Genomic DNA, 20,950 nt, shown 5'->3' on the forward strand with positions numbered 1-20,950 from the left:
GGCTGTAATAATGTAAGGCCTAGTGGCAGGACTTGTAATTCATAATTGCTTTGTTTCGTTAACAGATGAAAAATGTGGCAGGGACCTTGTCTCACAGTCTGGAGCACACATTGTATCCACAGCCACAGAGAAAGGGAAGGGGTAGCAGGGAGGTAGGGGGCAGCACTGACAAGCTTTGGAAGCTAGTTTGGGATTTTCCATCTGCCGCTGGAAATCAACGGTGTATTTGGACAATGTTCCCTGAGTCTTGAGAATGGGCTTCTGGCTGGCAGCTTTCAGAAGTAGAAGGGTTCTGAAAAACAACTTGATACCTGCTACTGGGAGCGTGATCTACGTCACCTGGGTGCCCGTTGAGATTGCAGCATCTCGGGCCCATCCCAGATGGACAGAGTCAGAATTTGCAGCGAGTCTGTGGAAGAACCAGGGCGTGAACCCAGGTGTCGTGAGTCTTGGTCCTGTCACCGTTCTCCCCTTCCTCCCAGAGATCCTCAGGGCCTCGTGCTCCACCCCAAGGAGGAGGAGAATAGCCTGGGCTTCTCCTAAATCTATGCTCTTTAAGCTCAGGTTTGGGCTCATCCGTCTTATGACTGAGGCTGCCTCACTCACCCATTGCAGCTCCCAGACCTGACACCAAAGCCCAGGGGAGGAAAGGTCCACGGACCAGCCCAGGCCGCCGGGGTTTGCCGGGCCTAACTGCCCATCTGTGTCCACTTCGGACCGTCTGGGGTTGGGCCGTGTCTGAGTAAGCATGGGGACGGCGTGGGCAGGAGCTCTGTGAGGGCCTTGGTGACAGGATGGGGCCCGGACACGCCTTTCTTTCCTTGTCACTGACCTCTCTATGTCAGGCCATTTCAGATGTGTTGTCCCTCCCCCAAACTGCGGGTCTCCGTCCCTGTGAGGCAGAGTCCTGGAGCAGCCCAGGCAGTGCCAGGTGCTGGGCATACCATCCGGGTCCCAGGCGGGCTCCACTGCGCAGGAGACCCTCCGGAGGGGCCTTGTATCCAGGGAGAGGCTTGGCCCTCGCACAAGGCGCCCAATTCGCGTTTCCCTTGCTGCACGCCCTACTGTACTTCCTGCTCCTCTGGGGATCCTCCTCCGGCCGGCTCACTGGCCTTCTCTTGCCCTCCCCACCCCCAGGCGTTGTTTTGGTGTGTGTGTCCCTTCCCAGAACCTCGGCCTCTCCTTTCCTTTTCCTTGCAGGGCTGCTCTTCCTGTGATCTCCCGGGGTCTGGGCGGCGTGCCCCTCCCTGCCTTCCTCTCTCTTTCTATTCCTGGTTGGACCAGCCTCTCTCATTGTCGTTCCCAGGAAAGGGCTGTCTCGCTGGGCGAGGGGTGGGGGGACCCGAGCCGAGAAGAAAGCCGGGCCAGAAGCCCCCGCCTCGCCGGACCCGCAGCTCACGGAGGGGCGGCAGGGCCCTCGGTGCCAGCGTCATTTTTAGCAGTCTCACTTTCTAAATTAGTCAGCGGCCATAATCTGACACCCACACGTGGGGGCCGATGACTTCCTGCTGCCTCTTCTAATTTCAGCAGACCCCAGAGGCAGGGCGGCACGGGTGGGAAGCCACAGGGGCCACACGGAGCTTCCCAGAAGCCACCTTACCAGAGGGCGCTGGGCCCGGCCCCGAGGGAGCTGCGCTCTGTAGCAACTTGTGACCCAGGCTGGCCCCTTTGGCCCAGGCGTGGTAGGTGGGATCCCATGGGATCCCTTGGGCACAGAACCCCTGGACCCTGCAGAACCACAGGCGCCCTGGTGGCATCCCAGGAAGCCGTGTTACGCGAACGCTGAGGAGGAAGGTCATGCCTTCAAGTATCTTCCCTCGGCCTGTTCTTGCCTGGTTTTTGTTGTGATTCGTTTTCTCTTTCCTCACTCTGTTCTGTCTTTGTTCTTCCTAAAAGCTCATAGCTCACATGGGACCAAAGTATTTTTTTCTGTGGGTACAGAAACAGATGTTCAGGTCAAACCCCGATACAGTCACGTGCAGCAGCTGCAGACACTGGGCGTCCCAGGCCTCTCAGAGTGGGGAGACATCAGCTGAGAGCACCCCAGCCCCTCATGTTACCAGCAGAGTTGCTGAAAGACCCACAGAGGCAGACACACGCTCTAGAAATCTCTGCGGAAACAACTCAGGATGAATTCCAGGGAGACGGTATGGTCTATGGAAAATTGACCTCAGACAGACCTGGGGTCGAGGGTGGGCTCTGCTTCTTCCCAGCTGTGCACACACCCCCTCAGTGTGGCATTCCATAGGGAGACACCCTGTTGGCCCCCCACAGGCGGAGAAGGGGAGATGCCATGATCTCTGGTGGCGTTTTGCGGGGTTGAAGGAAACCTGGGCTGTATGCGTGTCTCTGTGAGGGAGGGTAGTGCTAGGGACCTGGAGACCGGCCTTCTGGGGGAGAGGCAAGGGCTGTGATACAGGCAGGTCTGCTGTGTGACCTTGGACAAGATTCTTCACCTTCGTGAGCTTGGTTTTCTCACCTTTGATCTTGCAGGGTGGTTGTGAGGATCGAGGATGATGTAAATTAATTGGCGCCCAGTGACCGGCAAGTATGAGGTGCTCAATAAACGGCCACTGGCGATTATGTTCAGAATTGCCCGGGATGTCCCTGGGGGACCTGCGCTGTCCCCATGCACACAGAGACTCCTCGTTGCTCGGCACCGACTGCAGCAGGAAACGTTGACCTCTGTTCACCCCGAGGCAGGGCGTGGTGTTGCTCAGGGCTTGGGACAGCGTCGGTGCCTGCAGGGCGTGTCAGAAGTTTCAGGTACAGAGGCAGCCCCTGGAGTAGAGGTCCTGAACCTCAGGGTCCATTCCCCCCACAGAGGCTTCAGGGAACCCCCAAATGATATGCAAAATGGGCATTCATCAGCTTCTCAAACAGGGCCGTGACTAGAAGAATTAGGGACCTTTGTTCAGGAAATCAGACAGCAAGACCCACTGTGAGAGGCCACGGCAGGTGGGTCTGCTCTGCCCTGCAACGCTGGGCATGGCCAGCTGACCTCACCCCATGCCTCAAGTACAAGCCAGCCAGAGACATCAGTGTCTGACCTGGACACCCGCTCTGCAGAAGCTTGAGATCCAGCTGGACCACTGGTTAAGGGTCTGGGCGAGAGACTGGAGCCCCGGGAGTCAGGGCGAAGGCCAGTGGGCCAAGCCTCTGGCGGGGCTGGATCAGGACTGGGGAGCCTGACGTGAGGCGGGGTGTCAGGGGGGTGGAGGTCATAAGGGCCCGGGAAGGTAGGGGCGGAGGAAATGAGGTAGGTCCACTACGTGAGCCTAGGGCTCCTTCTCATCCACTGGAATGTGGCACATGTGAAGGGTGGGCCCTAGGGTCCTCCCCTGCTGGAGTGGGCTTGGTCAGAAAGGTCAGAAAGTAAAACGATCTCTCTAGGCCTTGAATTCCAGTTTGAAGAAAATCACTGCAGGATCTTACCTCAGAACCTATTCAGAGACCTCAGGCTGTGGGCTGTAGGTGTTCCCTCTCTCTCTTTTGCTCAATTTCTTTTTCTTTCTTTTTTGCCCCTAATTTTACTTGCCTTTATGTTTTTCTCATAAGCCACTTAAATCATTTTGAAAAGCAGGGAGAGGATAAATGGAAAGAAAAAAAAAAGAAATGAATTTGTTTATAGAAGAGCTATCTGGAGAAAGTAGGCTTTCAGTTGTGGGATGTTTTGTTTGCTTTTCTAAAAGCCTTTAATTTTTGATAATTTGATTATGCTCATTAAAGACAGGTGGAAAATTTGTGAACATAAAAAAAGAAAGAAAAAGAAGTCCAAAGTTGCATTATACGAACAGCCACAATTAGTATTTTGGTATGCTTCCTTTTCCTACATATATACGTTAAAACTTTTTTTTGTATTCATCCTATAGATGGTATCCAGTTTTCTTACTGAACATATATCATATATAACATGGACGGTTTTCTTTGGCACTAAAATGTCTTTCTTTAAATGTTTTACATTTATTTTATTTATCTTGGTTGCGCTGGGTCTTAGTTGCAGCAGGCAGGCTCCTTAGTTGCGGCATGTGAACTCTTAGCTGCAGCACGCATGTGGGATCTATTTCCCTGACCAGGGATCGAACCCGCGTCTCCTGCCTTGGGAGGCAGATTCTTAACCACTGTGCCACGAGGGAAGTCCCTAAAAAGTCTTTTTAAGCATTTAAATACCTCAGACTTTCAGAGTTAGACATTTAGACACCCCCCCGCCCCATTTACACTATTATAAATAACTCATTGACAAACATCTTTGTCCATAAAGTTCTTTTCAAAGTTAAGGTTATTTCCTTGAGAACAGCTCAGAACTGGACTTGAGGGGAGAGGGCTGGGGCCAGCAGCAGTTGTCAGTGTGAGCGTGTGCTTGCGAACGTGTGAGGGCTGCCCTTGCGGTGGCCCTGCAGAGAATGGACCCCACCCCCATCCCCGAGTGAGCCCAGTGACTCATTCCCTCACTCTGTGGATCTTGGTGGTGGTATGGAGGGAGAGAGAAGGCATTCCAGTGACTCATCTATGGCGCCTGCAATCCCTCTGACCCTTCAGGCTGACCGGGGCCAAGCCCTTCAGGCCTGGTGACCAAATACCCACCCATGTCAGGGTGGCCTCGGGACGGCGGAGATCAACGGAGCCTGATGAAGTGTTTGTGCCCTGCACGGCCGGCCTGCCCAGCACGCAGCCCTGCGCTCGAATGTGCTCAGGCCTGTGCCTCATCCAGCCTGGCCGAGCTCCCTTCCAAGGCAGGCTGGGCTGGTTTTCTCCTCAGAAAGTCTAGTCAGCAGGGTCAGCCAGCGGATAGACTAAAGTTAACTTAGCTATTATTGCTGTTTTGTTAATGAGGGGAGGACCGGCTGTGAAGATGCCAAACCGTTCGGAAATGTTGCACAGTCCTTGGGATTTAAAGTTCAGGAGAAAGAGAGCAGTCAACAATGATTTTAAGTCCTGACTGGACTCCCCAGGGTCCCTTGTACTTCACTTAGCTTTCATTTTACTATTTTTTTTTTTTTTTGAAAAATACTTTTCCTATGAAGATATGAATCTTGGAAGCTGTGAGAAGTGCTGGCACTATCATTGGACTCATCAGCGAGACGGCGCTCTTTTGTGGATGGAAGGTCAGGGTGAAGTTAAGCCCCAAGGGCGGTGGAGGACAGGCTGGCAGGAGACGGTCACCGCAGCCCTGGGGGTCAGCTACGGCATGACTGACGGCTGAGAACTCATCCTACGTAGCTGTGGGGTTGGAGGGAAAAGGAGCAGGACCCGGTTCTCTTGGACTGGAGTTCACGGGAACAAACCAACTCATTCTCCAAAGGCAGAGGCTGGATATGCTGGGTGTCCCTGAGCCCAAGGACACTTGACTTGTATCTTAAAATTCCACAGCCCACTAACATATCCACAGGTGCTGTTCAAGGTGACCTCCTTTGACGAAAAAGCAAAGTGTCTGTAGGACTGAAACCTCTTGAAGACTTTCATTTAAGGCAATGTAAAAAGTGTTTAACATGCTTTGAAAAAATCATATCTGAGATGTTCCTGCTCTAAAGTAGTCTGTGAACCAGTCAGACTGAACGCACGGCATCAAAAGATCCAAGAGTAAGATTCCTTTGGTGTGACCCATATTGGCACCCTGCGTGCTGTGTGGAAGGCACAGTGGTGACCCTGGGGGACAGAGGTGTTTTAAGACCGGATCTCTAGCCCCAAGGAGTCTGGTTGGGGAAAGACCTAATGTGGTTAGTCGTGGAGGGCACTTAGGAGAAGGATTCTGATCAGGGAGCTCGTGTAAAGCCCAAAGGAAGCAGAGCTTGAGTTGGGCTTGGAGAGTGAGTACCATACTGATGCTCAGAGATATGGGGGAAGGGTCTGGAAGCAGGGGTCACAGGGCTGGGTATTAGTGGCGTTCTTGGGCAGAGTCATCTGCGTCACTGTTGGGGAGAGGAAAAGGCCAAGGACGAATAGGAAATGGTGGGCCGTTGCCAGGCTGTGGAGGGCTTTCACACTCATCTTAAGGAGCTTGGTCTTTATTCTGTAGCTAATGGGGATCCGTGGGAAGGTTTTTGAGCAGGGAGGTAACTTAATGTTTTAAATCAGAAGCAGACACGTCAATACATACTCATGGAAAGATTTCAGCTGTACTCTAAGCAAAACAATACAAATGCTACCCTTCCTAGAGGTAACTACTGTTCTTCTTCATGTCATTTTATTTACCTATATCCGTAGATACAGTACATAAAAATCAAGCCCCAGAAGTGGGAAGGAAGATGGTTCTGTCATCTTCTGTTTTCCCTCCCTGCTCCCCACCCCCAATCACACCTACTTTTGCTATTTAAAGTTACATAAGCGAGGACTGTAATCTAGGGAAGCCTGTGCTATACATCTTGTCACTTGGCTCATTTGGCTTTCCTTTGTTTTATTTCAGAGCATGGTTTTATTGGATATTCACCAGAACTGCTGCAGAACAACACTCTGCCTGATTACAGCCCCGGCGAGTCCTTTTTCACCGTCTTTGGGGTGTTCTTCCCAGCAGCTACAGGTATTGGCGTTGGCATTCTTTTTCACTCTCACATTAGGGGTATAAGTAAATGCTTGGTTCCCAAAACTCAGTATCATAATTGACCTGCACATGCTCTTAGGATATATATATCTGACTTTATCAATGACTTTAGCTTTAACTAAAAATCTGTTATTTTATTTTATTTTTTTATTATTTTTTTTTTGCGGTACGCGGGCCTCTTACTGTTGTGGCCTCTCCCATTGCGGAGCACAGGCTCCAGACGCGCAGGCTCAGCGGCCATGGCTCACGGGCCCAGCTGCTCCGCGGCACGTGGGATCTTCCCGGACTGGGGCACGAACCCGTGTCCCCTGCATCGGCAGGTGGACTCTCAACCACTGCGCCACCAGGGAAGCCCAAAATCTGTTATTTTAACAGAGAGTTTACTTGTTCATAATTCCTGAAAGCCCCCAACACGATTTAATCCTCCTTACCCCTTATACTCATATGTTGACACCTCTTGGCCAAGTTAATAGAGGGGATGTATTTCTCTTAGGGCTGAACAGGATGGATTCCTCCACAGGACAAGCTGCTCTTTCCACCTTGGAAAGAGTGCAGCCTGGTCTAGAAACTCCCCTTCCCCTAACCCAACCCATGTGCCTTCTCTCAGGGGGGCAGAGAAATGCTATTGTCCTCTTATCACACTGGGTGTGGGTGAAACCAGGATCCCCCATGGGCAATGACTGAGTCTCCTTCCGCTCCCTTTCCTGCTTTCTGCTCTACAGTGGCTGCAGGAGTCTTCCACAGTGGAGGTGCCTGTAGAGCTCTTGTCACCTGCTCAGGGCCCCAGCCTAGAAGGCAGTAAGCTAACATGTTTACCAAATGCTCCGTAAGAAATAACCGTTTGTGAGGGACTGGGTTTGTTCCCAGGACACAGACTGAGCAAAACATTTCATTCTTGATCAAGGCAGTGTCGATGCCCTGGAGTGTGGCTGATTTTGTCTCCTTTTTCTCCTCCCTCTGCCTTCCTCCATAGAGAAAAGCTACTAGATTGTTGAAAATTTTTTAAACTGTCCATATCGAATGTGGGCAAGGATTCAGAGAAACTGGAACTCGCATACACTGCTGATGGGAATGTAAAGTGGCACAACCATTTTGGAAGAGGGTTTGACAGTTTCTTAAGAACCAAACATAGACCATTCCACTTCTAGTTATCTACTACCGAGAAACAAAAACGTGTATCCATATGAAGACTTGTATATGAAAGTTCAAAGCAACTTAATTTGTAATAGTCCCAAACTGGAAACAACGCAAATAGTCATCAACAGGTGAACGGAGAGACAAATTATGGTATCACCGTGCAGTATAAAACTACTCAGCAATTAGAAAAAATGAACTATTGATAACCTGTGACCACATAGATGAATCTCAAAATAATTATGCTGTGTGAAGTCAGACAAAAATGAGTACCTTTTTTTTTTTTTAAACCCCACATTTGTTTATTTATTTATTTTTGGCTGTGTTGGGTCTTCGTTTCTGTGCGAGGGCTTTCTCTAGTTGTGGCAAGCGGGGGCCACTCTTCATCGCGGTGCGCGGGCCTCTCACTATCACAGCCTCTCTTGTTGCGGAGCACAGGCTCCAGACGCGCAGGCTCAGTAGTTGTGGCTCACGGGCCCAGTCGCTCCGCGGCATGTGGGATCTTCCCAGACCAGGGCTCGAACCCATGTCCCCTGCATTAGGGGGAAGGCAGATTCTCAACCACTGCGCCACCAGGGAAGCCCAAGTACCTTTTTTAAAAGGTTAAAAGTATATAAAAATCCATTTATATAAAATTCTAGAAAATGCAAACTATAGTAACAGAAAGCAGGTCAGTGAGTGTCTGGGAATGGGGGTGAGGGGAGCAGGAGGGAGGGCAAGCAGATACTGGGGGATGAAAAAATGTGGTTGACCATGGTGATGATCTCACAGATGTGTTCATGTCAAACTTTTCAGATTGTTACACTTTAAATGTGCAGCTTATTGTATATTAGTTATACCTCAGTAAAACTGTTAAAATGAAAAAAAATATTAATGACTTTAATCACCTTTAACGGCTTTCCTGAACCCCGCTGCTTCCTCTGGCAGCGGCCCCCTTCTGTCCTCAGCACAGCCACCCACCAGTCTTTGCCCTCCCGACTCCGTTTGTCTGTCTCCTGCTCGTCCACTCTCTCCTTTTGCAATTCCAGGCCTGTCTCTCTGGTGAAATGATTCTTTCCAAAGTCATCCGTGGCTTCTGCGTCACTCAGTTCAATGGGCATTTGCAGTCGCTCAGTGTGTGTGACCTCTCAGCTGCGCCCCACCTTCTCCTTCTTTTCTCGTGCCTCATTCTCCTCGTCTCTCTCCCGCCTCTCTGACCTGCTTTCTAGGGGCATCCTCTTCTGCCTGCCCATTAAAGGTTGGTTTTCTTCAGCCCGTGCCTAGGCCCCCTCTCTTCTTTCTCTACTGTTTCCCTTGGGATCGCATCTGTGTCCATTGTTCAGGGACCACACACAAAGCTGACGGCTCCCAGATTTACACCCCCAGCCCAGACTTCTCGAAGCTTCACGTCATATATTCAAGTGCCTACGTGACATCTTCTCTTGGTATCTCAGACCCAGCATGTTCAGAACCCAACCCATCCCACCTACCCCCCCAACTGGTTCTTCTCTACTCCTGAGCTCAGGAATGGCACCTGCATCTCCCCAATTGCTCAAGCTGCTAATGGGGGTTACTCCTGACTCCTTCTTCTTCCTTACCAGTACCCTCCAAGTTCTGTCAGTCTTACCTCCTAAACTTACCTGCCTTTACCTCCTGCTTCTCTCCGTCTCTACCACCTGACCGCACTGGTCCAAGCTTCATCCCTTACCTGGTTAATTGCGGTGGCTCTGACCTGTCCCCTCTTGAGGCTTGGTCACAGGTTTGAGGCTGGAGCTAGGCCTTGGTAGTGGCAGGTAGAATCCTGTTCTACACATCCAGGTGTGCCAGAAATAGTGCATTTCTTTCACCTTAATGAAATGGAAAGAGAGTCAGTCTCTGACTCTAAGCCTTCATTCTGCCAGGATGACAAAACTGATGTCAGTCATTCATCATGCCTCCGCCTTGCCCTGTCATTCTGTTTCAGGGTCTCAGGGTCTTACCAAGTACCAAGGCACGTTAGGCGGCTTTGGCTCGTCATCATGTGTACGCAGAGCCAGGCCCTCCTGTTGTCCTATCTGCAGATCCCTTCAGGTTTATGCTCTCTGCTGCTTCTGAGCCACTTTTGGGGACTGGAAATCTGCTGAGCCTGGGAACCCTATGCTTAGAGTCTGTGTACTCCTCAGACCCTCCTTTCTGTGGTCTTGCTGGATGCCCACCAGTGCTGCCAGGGAGTAGGCCCCAGGTCCCCGTTGTTCCAGATCCTGTGGGCCTTTCTCTTCCTGCCCCTGTTCTAATACGGGCGGGGGACACTGCTGTCCGGGGCCAGCTTCGTGGGCATGGATTTACGCATTCACACTGGGCCCCAGGCTTGGAAGGGCCGCACAGTTGGTTTAATGCTTTGCTGTTGCTAAAATTCTTAATAATTTTTGAACACCGTACCCTACATTTTTATTTGTGCTGGGCCCTGCAAACTGTGTAGCAAACTGGTTTTGTCCCCGCACGCTCTCCCCAGGCTTTCTGCAGCTTTTTTTCTGCTTCCTCAATCCTCGGAAATCTCCTAAGGGCTCAGGCCTTTGAGAAACAGAACCCAAAACAGTGTGCAGGCAAATTCTACTTCTCCCCTGCTGCATATTTCCTCCAAGGCAATAAAATAAAGGTCAGGTTCCTTTTGCATGGACAGAAAAGGAAAGGGGAAAATAAAAAAGAGGAAGAATTTTAAAAGTTAACATCTGAAAATATCCTCTGGGCCCTCCCACTCCCCACCCCCCTCCCCCATCTTCATCCCCCTCCTGCCTCCCACCTGAGTGTTTGTTTCCTTAGGCCTGGCCGTGAGTCCTGATGCCAAGTCAGAAGCCCATGCTTGCAGGCGCCAGGTTAGCAGTTCCACCAGAGGCAGGGCTGTGGGCCTTTGAGGCAGGCAGGACCTCCAGGAGGCTGCCTCAGGCATGTGACTCTGCCGGGCCCGCTCCGTGCTGCTCCCTTGGCTTCCCTCCTTTGCCTCTCCAGCCCCTGCATCTTGTCAGAGAGGGGATGCCTGGTGTGAGAGAGGGGCAGGGGTGGCTAGCCTCCCCTCTGGTACTTCTCCCTCCGTTAAGGAATTAGCAGTGGCTCGAGGTTGGAAGATGCCACCCAGGGGCCCAGAATTTGAGCTGGACTAACATTTGCGATCAACTAGTCCAGCGACTCGCAACTTTTCGTCTTTGAATCCATATTCATTTTTGATAATCACTAAAAACCTCACTACCCTGGAAATTCTGATGTGCCTCGCTGGATCAGAGAGGGGTATCTTGGTCCTTTCTTCGAGAAAGATTGCTACCTAAGAATATTAGCCAAGCTTCTTTATTTTCTGTGGTTTAAATTACGAAAATATTGTTTTGTAATATTCCAAATAGAAAATTATAATATTGAACAAACTGTCTACACAGGTCTCTTTAACCCCACCCCTCTTAGGGCATGTGCTTTACTGTCCCTCCCATCCCCCCTGGCCCAGCCAGGTTGAGAATCACTGATCTGATCCTTTGTTTGACCAACTGGGAAAGGAGGAGCACAGAGGAGTTTATGAAGGATTGAGGCGGGTCACCCAGCTTTAGTGACCGGAGTTGGGCCACCACCCCTCTGTGGAGGGTTGCCTTTCCTGGCTCGCTCTCTTTTGCAGGGGCCCCGGTGTAAACACAGTAGGCAGGACCGGCAATTTGTATCACTTGGCTTTCCCCTGGCAGATGTTCCATTAAGCTATGAAAAGCATGGGTGATTGGCAGTTTCCATGGTGACGGATTTGCCAAGGCTTAGCTCTGAGTGAGTCATGGCTGGGGCGCCCTCCAACGCCATCCTTTTCTGGAACAAGAGAACCTCCAGGCTGTAGAGAGGGGAGAGGAGTTTGGAAGAACAAACACTTTCCGGTCCCCCCACCCTGCATCCTCATCTCTGGCCAGCAGCATGTCGTTTAGGTTCCTTGAGAGATTTTATCCCAAGGGCAGGAGACATCCCGGGAAGAGCAGCTGAAGCCTAGGTTTCGGCGGCTCCTCTGGATGGATGAAGCGAGGTCTCCTGTCCGTCCTCCTCACTGCGCTCCACCACACCCTGTGGCGATGGCTGCAGGGTGGGGCTGGGGCCTCGGAGTAGACTCTGCCTGTGCTTTGTTTCTGACAGCACTCTCCTTCTCCGAGCTACACCACCAAACTTTCTCTGAAAAACAAACATCTCTCCCTACAGGGTTTTCACATACACACATAGGCAGCCACTCTGGGGATCCAGGACCACAGTACATGGAGGAACTAGGAAATGGAAATTCACTGGGAATAATACCATTGTGTGCAGTCATGTAACCCCTGTTCCCAAATCTCAGGCTCTTACTGGAAGGGATAAGGGCCTCTTGTGGTTGACCACACCCAGCATAAAAATGTAGCAGGGAAACCAGCAGCCTTTGCCAGAACATCCAGGTTACCTCCGTGGTCAAGAGCCCTGCCGTTTCTCTGACATCCTTTGACCTCCCTCGGCCTGATTCTGCACCCCCCACCCCCCCACACACACACCCCGAGAAGCTCTGGAGTCTGCTGTGCTGGCCCCCTGGGTTGGCAGGCTCTCTCCGGGACCCTTAGCTCTGGGCATCCGTGCTGGGCCTGCCTCCAGCCTACATCCCCCCTCCCGGGGTATCCCCAGGTCTCCTCCTAAGTTATGTGTCTGTGGGTGAGAGAACAGGGACCTGCTCGGCCGCAACCGGGTCCTGTTTTAAGGAAGAGAGCCCCAAGTAAGGACACCCTGAAGATGGGGCTCACCCTGCTGCATTCTGATGGACTTGTGAGCAGGAACAGGAGAAAAAGAAGCTTTATAATTATTATACGTGTTTATTTTTGTAGTTTCATTTATAGAATTAATGTATAATTTTATCTGTAATAATTATTATCATTACAGTAGCCTACACTATCAGACACTGTGCTGAGCACTTGACAGTCTTTTATTTAAACCTCACCATGGCTCCCCTGCTTCTATCAGATGCAGATTTACCACGAAGCTAATGAAGCCCGGGCTTCAGGGTCCCTCGCTTGTGTGACCTCCTTCTAAAGCCCCACTCCTAATTTCATATTCATAATGTTGTATTTTTTTTTAAGTTTTAGGCCCCACAGACCCTGTATCCTTCCATAGGTCCTATTATTAATCCATTTTACAGATGAGGAAACAAAGACACAGAGAGGTGATTTCCCAAGGTCACCTGACAGAAGTGGTGAACCCCATTGCTTCCCGTGTGCTTTGGAGAGGATGCTGGAAGCGAGGACACATGTTTGTCTGGCGCTGCCCCTGACCCAGAAGCCAACAAATCTTGGAGTCCCAGCGTTTGAAAGTCCCATGATTCGACACTGTCTCAGCAGCATCTCTAGGGCATCGAGAGGGTGGGGTGCTGACAAGTGCTGTCTCCAAGAATAGAGCAAAGAGGGAATGAAAGGTTCCCACCGGAGCAGCTAAATAAACAAACCAGTCAGGTACGGAGAAGGAGCGGGGTTTTGGAAATCAGGTGGAAGGTAAGGAGAGGCAGCCAGAGTCCTTCGGAACCCAAGGGAGTTGTGAGTGAGGGACAGAGCCCGTCTGCCCCCAGTGGACATTTATTTAGCACCTTCCGGGTGACAGGCACCGTGCTAGGCACCTTATAAATGTTCTTTCCAACTTTACGACAGGACTGCGAGGCAAATAATCTTATCCCCATTTGCAGGTGAGGAGACCAAGGCTCAGAGCCACGCTGCCTCCAAATAACAACAAAAGGTGGCAGATAAGGTTAAGTCACTTCAGTGCATGGATATTCTACCTTAACGAAAAAGAAAAAGAAATTTATGAACTTAAAAAAGAAAAAAAATAGGCAGCCGAGAAACAAGCTCTAAATGGAAAGAGAAAATTGAAGTTTTCTAAGCTCACAGATTTGGATCAAGAAGCTCCCGGGGGAAGCTTGGAAGTTCCTTAAGAAAGAGTAAGTGGTCCTTTAACGACCAACTGACAGAAACCAGAAAAGCCTAGAAAAAACGATTAGACTTTTTTTTTCCTTACGAATTCTCATTTTCAGGATCAAAAAAGAAAATAGGGTGGGAGTGGGATTGTGATAATAGGCAACAGGTGAAGACTTTGATCTCTGTGCGCCATGGTTGATGAAGGGGGTGGTGAGAAAAAGACGACCGCCATTTCGCAGATGCTGGTAAGTGGTTAATTGACATTTATACTGGTTATTTTAATCAAGAGCTGATTTTAGAGATGTCTGAGGGGTCAGTTCCTCTCCTGGCCATCCATGTCTGTTGTCACAGACATGAGTCAGGGCACCAAGCCTCAGTTCACCTGTTGCCACCTACCCAAACCGTAAGCACCACGGCGATGCTCAGGAAGGTCTGGATGGCGCTGGAGGTTTAGCTTCCTCAACCCGAGCTGGTAAAGTGATGGCCGATACCCTCACCCTCACAGTTAAAGCTGAGACAGTGAAGATGTGCCAAAAGGCCTTAGGACTAGGGTGGAAGAGCGAGTCAGATGGCTTTACCCATATGAAGGAAGCTGTTTCCTAAGTCACATGGTAACAAGGTGCAGCCCATATCATCATCCTGATACAGGGCGAGGACTCGTTTGGGGTAAAGCAATTAACTGCTTCCTGGAACTGGCTGTTCAAGACAAACGAGGAGGGGAAATGCCCTGGACAAGGACAGACTAGTGATTCAGAACTGGTGACAGAAGTTCCTGTGAGTAAACTGATGCTGATTTTAATTAAGTTCAGCACTTTTGTGGGGGGGGGGGGTCACCCCAAATTAAGCATGCAGTGACTCTGTTTTAAAAAGAAAAATCCACAAAAAGCAGGGATGTTAGAAAGAAATGGAGAGACTGTATGATGTGGAGGAAATAACACTGACTTGAGACCAGGAAACCTGAAGATGAGTTCTGCTGGTTCTGCAAGCAACTGGCTTGAAAACATGTGCAAAATCGCCTCCCCTCTTTGGGACTCGGTTTCCTCATCTGTAAAATAAAAGGCTGGAGTCAGGGATCTCTAGGACACCTTCCAGCTTTAAGAATCATTGATTCTAAATAGCCAGTTTATAGAATTTTAGGAAGCCTGCCAAGAAGAGTGTAAAGATCAAGTAGGAATTCCAAAATGGACACTTGGTGTTTTCCAAACTGTGCTCCATGGAACACTAACAGTGAATAAAGTGTTTCATTTTTTTAAAAAGTGTTCAATGTCAAATAAGTTTTGGGAAATACTGTGTGCTACATTTCTCTTTTTAGAGATGGACAATGAAAACCAGCATGTTATATGGTAAGTCCAGCAGCAAGAATCTCTCTAATCTTGTTTAATCAATGTTTTCCCAACGTTCCCCCCACCCACCCACCATGGAACCTTTTTGTTTTGGTGCCATATCTGTAAATATCTCTGGGAAATAGTATCTGTTCTACTACACGCCCCCACCCTAAATCTAGCTCTAACATTAATAATAGTATTTTTAAATTGCACCAGAAGCAGAAAGGAAGCAAACTAGGGAATCTCTATTATAGTTGACAAGCATGGGTGAAAAAATATGAAATCAAAATAATTTTTCTAAATCTAACTGGCAAACAAGACATTTATAGTCCACTAGAACTAGAGATCACCTGCTCAAGAATCGTGTAGTCGTGCAAGGGCAAAATTCTGGGAGCCACAGTGTGAAAACAATCTAACAGGTGTGCCCGGAACACCCACGGGAGTCACCCTGCGGCTTCCTGTCTGGAGTGCAAGGTGCCGCCATTTCCTTGTCTCTGGGGTTTTTTGTGTATAATACTGACTACTTATTTTCTGGCTTCTCTGTTTTGTCTCAGAAGCCCACGTCCTGGTTGTCTGGGTCTGACCCATTTCTGAGGGTGGCCTGTGTCAGTGTCAGCTGTTTCTGCTCCCACTGACCAGGATCCCCATGTACCCCACAGCAGGCCAGCTAGTGGGACCTCTAATCAAGGGCCCGGTCATTGACTGTGGAAGGGATTGTGGTGGGGAGAAGAAAAGGGCGTTTGTTCGTTATGCATACAGAACCTGTTTGGAAGCAGGAAGCCATTAGGATTAAGCCATTAGGATTGATCAATCACTTTCCTAGACAGAAGCATCTATAGGAATGGAGTTCTCCTGGGTCCTCATTTCTTAACTTTTGTAAATGATGTGAAGGAAGGAGTACAGAATGACACGACAAACTATAGGAGGTACTAAAATGGCAAAGAGTAAATAGCAGTATGTAATGTCAAAAAGCTGAATGAATAAAATTGCATAAAATTGCCAGGGGCTTGGGGGCAGAATGAGGTCACTGCAGATGGTGGAAGCAATGTGTCCAGGCAGGTGAAACACCAGTAAACCTGGGGACAGGTGAGAACCTTGGAAAACGGTCAGAATTTGGGAGGTCCAGAAAGGGGTGGTGTTAATGATTGAAGTTAGTGGGGCCTGGGAATCAGGTAAACATGGAGATCCGGCCGGGGTTGGTCTTGGTACCAGATTGTCTGGCAGCAAGCAGTGGGGCCCTAGCCCTCAAGCAGAGCCTCGGTGACGGGACGTAGTCCCAGGAGCGCTGGTCAGAGGAAGGCAGGTCCTGGGCATTCCTCTTCTGATCCAAATAAGACTTGCACGTGATTAAAAAAAAAAAAGTGCAGAGGTGCTTGTAACATAAAGCAGTAGTCTCTCATCCCCCTACGCCCAAAGAGCCCCTCCGTGGGGGCAACCATTTTTAATACTTCGGGAGCTAACTACATTACCAAGCAATATGCCTATACCTGTAACCTGATTGATTAATCAAAGTCCAGATGTAATTTATTGACTCCATGCTAAGAAATAGAGAAGGTTTAGCTCATTTACATGTTCCTCCATCCACTTCCCAATTTTTGATAGTTATATTTTAATATTTAGTTCTTTTTTTGATTGCCTTTACAACTTTAAATAATACTCTTAAATCTCTGTTATCAATTCTAGGCTACCTCCCTTCACTCCTTATTGTTGGCATGGGAAACTAATATTCTGTGTTGTGTTTTAGGATTCATGTGTTAGGGTCATATTTATTTTATGTGTAAAATATTTTTACAAGGAATGCTTTAGTAATCTTAAGGGAATCCCTAATTTTAAGGGAATATGAATAATCCTTTTATATTTGTGTTTTAGAGCAATATTAGGGAAGCTATAAGTAGATTATTAGCAGGTTAATGGGCAAAATCTCATGAAAGCTGTAGTTTACAACTTGAAGTGAACACAGTTTCACTCAAACACACACTCTACTAAAAATTTTTTTTTGTCTTAAGATTGCAAGTCAAAAGGCTTTGGAACTTCAAAGACAAGCTTCAGTATTCTTGGAAATTTCTTGCTCGTTTTAGCAAACACTTAGAAACTCCCCTTTATGATGACAAGATACAGAATAATTTATAGCATTAACTTAAAATTTATTGCGACTGGTATATAAATATTTGCTAGCTGTTTCCTTATTGACCTAACAAATTTAATGGCTAACTCACCTTTCAGGTTTTCTTATTAAACTAATCGAAGCTTCTAACATTCAAGCCAGTCCTGAGTGAAGGTCATGGGACTTTTGTTTCCCACATTACTAACAACAAAAATATAAGTGCCTTTTCTCTTCCCTCTACTTCTCTTCCCTCTTTTCATTTCCAAATAGCCGTTAGCTATAGCTTTACTTTCACTTCATCAAGGTAGGTAATATTCGTATTCTACTTTGTAGCTATAGTTAAGGCCTCTGTGCTACGTCTATAGGTCAATCTTAGAAGCTAAAAAGCAATAAACGTATATACTACCATGACTATGTAGCTGTTCACTGAAGACTAGAATGGGCTGGGCTAGAATTCCATTTCCTTTACTGCTATTCTGATGTGGTCCTTGTGTCATTTCGGGGAGAATGTTCCGAGTATCACGGCCAAATGGGTTAATTAAAAAAAAATTAGTTGTTTAAAATCATGTCATATTTTAGTTTGCTTCATGTTTAAGTGTTGACTTTCTTGTTCACTTTTCCTAGAGTTTCAATGAGCTTTTTTTTCTTGTTGCCAAAATATGCAGTCAGCGTATTCTTAAAATAATTCATACTGTCCATTGTGTTGAATCCAGCTCCCATCCAGAGGCATCCCTACTGGGGCCTCCATTCTTCTGCCTCAATCCCTACTGGTTTCTCTGCTGTACAACGGTTATTCTGGGACTTATAAATTCCTGAGTTATTATCGCTGCTTTCTGAATCATGTGTTTTTCTCCTTCACAGTTTATATCCTCATTTTGCTGGAGTACTTGCTTTAGTATCTTCCTCAGAAACCATATGTGGGGACTTCCCCGGTGGTGCAGTGGTTAAGAATCCACCTGCCAATGCAGGGGACACGGGTTCGATCCCTGGTCCGGGAAGATCCCATGTGCCACGGAGCAACTAAGCCCGTGCGCCACAACTACTGAGCCTGTGCTCTAGAGCCCATGCTCCGCAACAAGAGAAGCCACCGCAACGAGAAGCTCACACACCACAGCGAAGAGTAGGCCACGCTTGCTGCAACTAGAAAAAGCCCGTGCACAGCAACGAAGACCCAATGCAGCCAAAAATTAATTAATTAATTTAAAAAAGAAAGAAACCATATGTGGGAGGTAAATTTTCTAAGCCCTTGTTAGCTTAACTTTACTTTTTTCTTTTGCGGTACGCGGGGCCTCTCCGGTTGCGGAGCACAGGCTCCGGACATGCAGGCTCAGCGGCCATGGCTCACAGGCCCAGCCGCTCTGCAGCACATGGGATCTTCCCAGACCGGGGCACAAACCCGTGTCCCCCTGCATTGGCAGGCGGACTCTCAACCACTGCGCCACCAGGGAAGCCAGCTTAACTTTACTTTCACTTAACTGGTAATCTGGCTGAGCCCTTGTTAGCTTAACTTTACTTTCACTTAACTGGTAATCTGGCTGAAACTCTAGTTTCAAAATAGCTTTTCCTCAGAATTTAAATATCAGTGCTCCATTGTTTTGTAGAATTCATGGTTGCTGATGAGAAGTTTGATGCCAGTCTAATTTTTGTTCCTTTGTAAGTGTTCAGTTTTTAATCTTTGGAAATGTTTAGGATTTCTCCTGAAATTGCACAATGACGCATTTAGGTGTGGACTTTTTTGTTGTTGTTTACTTTATGGGATATTTCAACATAGAGACTTTTGTCTGCCTCAGTTTGAAGACATTTATTTTTATTGCTACCTGGTTATTTTCTTTTATTTTCTCTGTTCTCTCTCTCTGTTCTCTCCTGTTAGTTGGATGTTGTAACTCCAAGATTTCTCCTCTATTTCTCCTATTCTTTGCTCAAAATTTCTACCCCTTTATTTTTCTGTTCTAAATTCTGGGGTATTAACTTAACTTTATCTTCTAGATCTTCCACTGCATTTTTTGTTTTAGTGATCATGTTTTTAATTTCCAAAGCTTTTTTCTTGTTCTTAGATTATTTTTTGTTTTTCATAGCATCTCACTTTATAGGTAGAATATTCTTCTTGGATGTGTCTGGGGCCACTTCTTAGTGTTTTCTTCAAAATTCTCTTCTGTGTCCTGATGTATATGTTTCTTCCAGCCCAGGTGGTTCTGTTTTTATCATGCATGTATCTGTGTATTTGTTGCTGGGTTTTGTTCCACACTTGGTGATCTTTGGTTGCTGGTGTGGGTCCCCTGCTGTAGCGTATGCAGGTCTGTCTCCCTGATGGGGTTCTTCCTTCATGGGAGAGCTGACGGCAGCACATTTGTGGGTGTGGCTGGCTCTTGAGGAGGGCTTCATTTGGGGTGTGAACATCCACACTAGCGGCCCTGGTTTTCCTTGGACAGTTTATTTAGATCTTCTAGAGAAACATTCCAAGGCTTTCTTTTCCTTCCCTTTTATTCTGTATCATTTTCTCTATTTTCTATGTTCCAGACATTTGTAGAAACTTTTCATCTACTTAAGGCTCTTTGCTTATAGGCATGTATCCATTTTCCCCCTTAACTACCCTTTTAATAGGATCTTGGGAGGGAGGGGAATGAGAAGAAAGAAAATGTGCCTAACATGCTATTTTAAACAAAAAGAACTTTAAGAATTACTTTTCCCTTATTTCAAAATGATCACTATAGAAAATTAAGAAAGTAGAGATAGACAATAAAATAGAAAATGATCTGTTTTTCCATCACCCAGCAATAACATTGTTAAGATTTTGAAACATGTTCTAGTTCCTTTTTCATTTTTCTACACATCTATTTATCTGTTTTTTTTCTTTTATAACAATAGCATCATACCATATGTCCTGCTTTAGAATATGCCTCTGAAATTGAAACGATAGCTTTGAAGTCTCTTTTCATGTCACAGCGTATCCCTGACAATAATGGTGACCTGGTATTTATTGAAAGATGTATCATCACATATTTAGCCAATCCTCTATTTTTAGACATTAGGTCTAAAATTTATAATTTTCACTATTATAAACAAGCATTTATAAACATTTTTGGATAAATCTTTACTCATATCCTTGACTGTTTACTTAGGATACAACCCTAGTAGTGGAATTGCTGGGTCAAAGTTTATGCAGGTCCCCGCCTTGGTCCAACATTCACAGTGCTCTATGAAATAGCTCCGCTTTAACTTTCTGGGCCCAAACTTTCACTTCACTCCACTGCACTTGAGTTCCCTCAAGCATTATAGCAAGGGCGTTAAGAGTACAATTTTTGGAATCACACAGACCAGGGTTGAATCTTAGCTTTGCCACTTACTAAATGTGTGTAAGCTATTTTAATTAACCTCTTTGAGCACTAGTTTCCTTTTCTATAAAATTGGGGAAATAATTCTACTTTTCTGATGTGGTTGTTGTGAGGATTAAACGAGATAAAAAATGCATGAAGAGTGCTTAACACAGGCTCTGTCAGGTTCAAAGTTTCCATAAATCTGTAATGACGGGGTTAGACCCATTCCTCTCCCTAAGCCCTTGCAAATCTTCCTTCAAGTCCACGTTCAAGATGCACCCACTCCTGTGGGCTTGTAGAGCGCATGTGGACTGGACCCACCTGTGATGTTCAGAGCACATTGTCTTGTTGGTTTCCTGTGTGTGTGTGTTTGGACTGAAGCGATGTCCTCACCGTCCCGCACTGTGCTGTTCCTCCTTATCGTGACTAACTGCTTTTCACGCGTGTTCATGGGGAATAGAGTCCATGATGAAAAGGAGCTCGCCACTCAGTGTTGGTAGCATCAGGATGGTTCTTTGGAGTTTGTTTAGAGCCCTTTGGCAGCTCAGGAGCTTTGAACATGGTAGCTGGCTCCGAATATTGGTTGAGACCTGCCCCTGGGACCCCTGAACCCCAGTGTAGTCTGTGGGCAGCAGAGGAAAGGA

At 47.5% G+C, this 20,950-nt stretch overlaps 1 protein-coding gene across 7 annotated transcripts in view; it reads left to right on the plus strand.

Moving 5' to 3' along the window:
* Positions 1-20,950, plus strand: part of SLC12A8 (solute carrier family 12 member 8) — a 132,218-nt gene that overhangs the window by 71,263 nt on the left and 40,005 nt on the right. For all 7 annotated transcript variants that reach the window (XM_079922151.1, XM_079922147.1, XM_079922145.1 and 4 more), the window contains one exon: positions 6,404-6,517. In XM_079922151.1, coding sequence (XP_079778277.1) covers positions 6,404-6,517 — 114 coding nt within the window. The remainder of the gene's footprint in view (positions 1-6,403; positions 6,518-20,950) is intronic.

Source organism: Stenella coeruleoalba (assembly GCF_951394435.1).
Source record: "Stenella coeruleoalba genome assembly, chromosome: 5".
Taxonomy (NCBI): domain Eukaryota; kingdom Metazoa; phylum Chordata; class Mammalia; order Artiodactyla; family Delphinidae; genus Stenella; species Stenella coeruleoalba.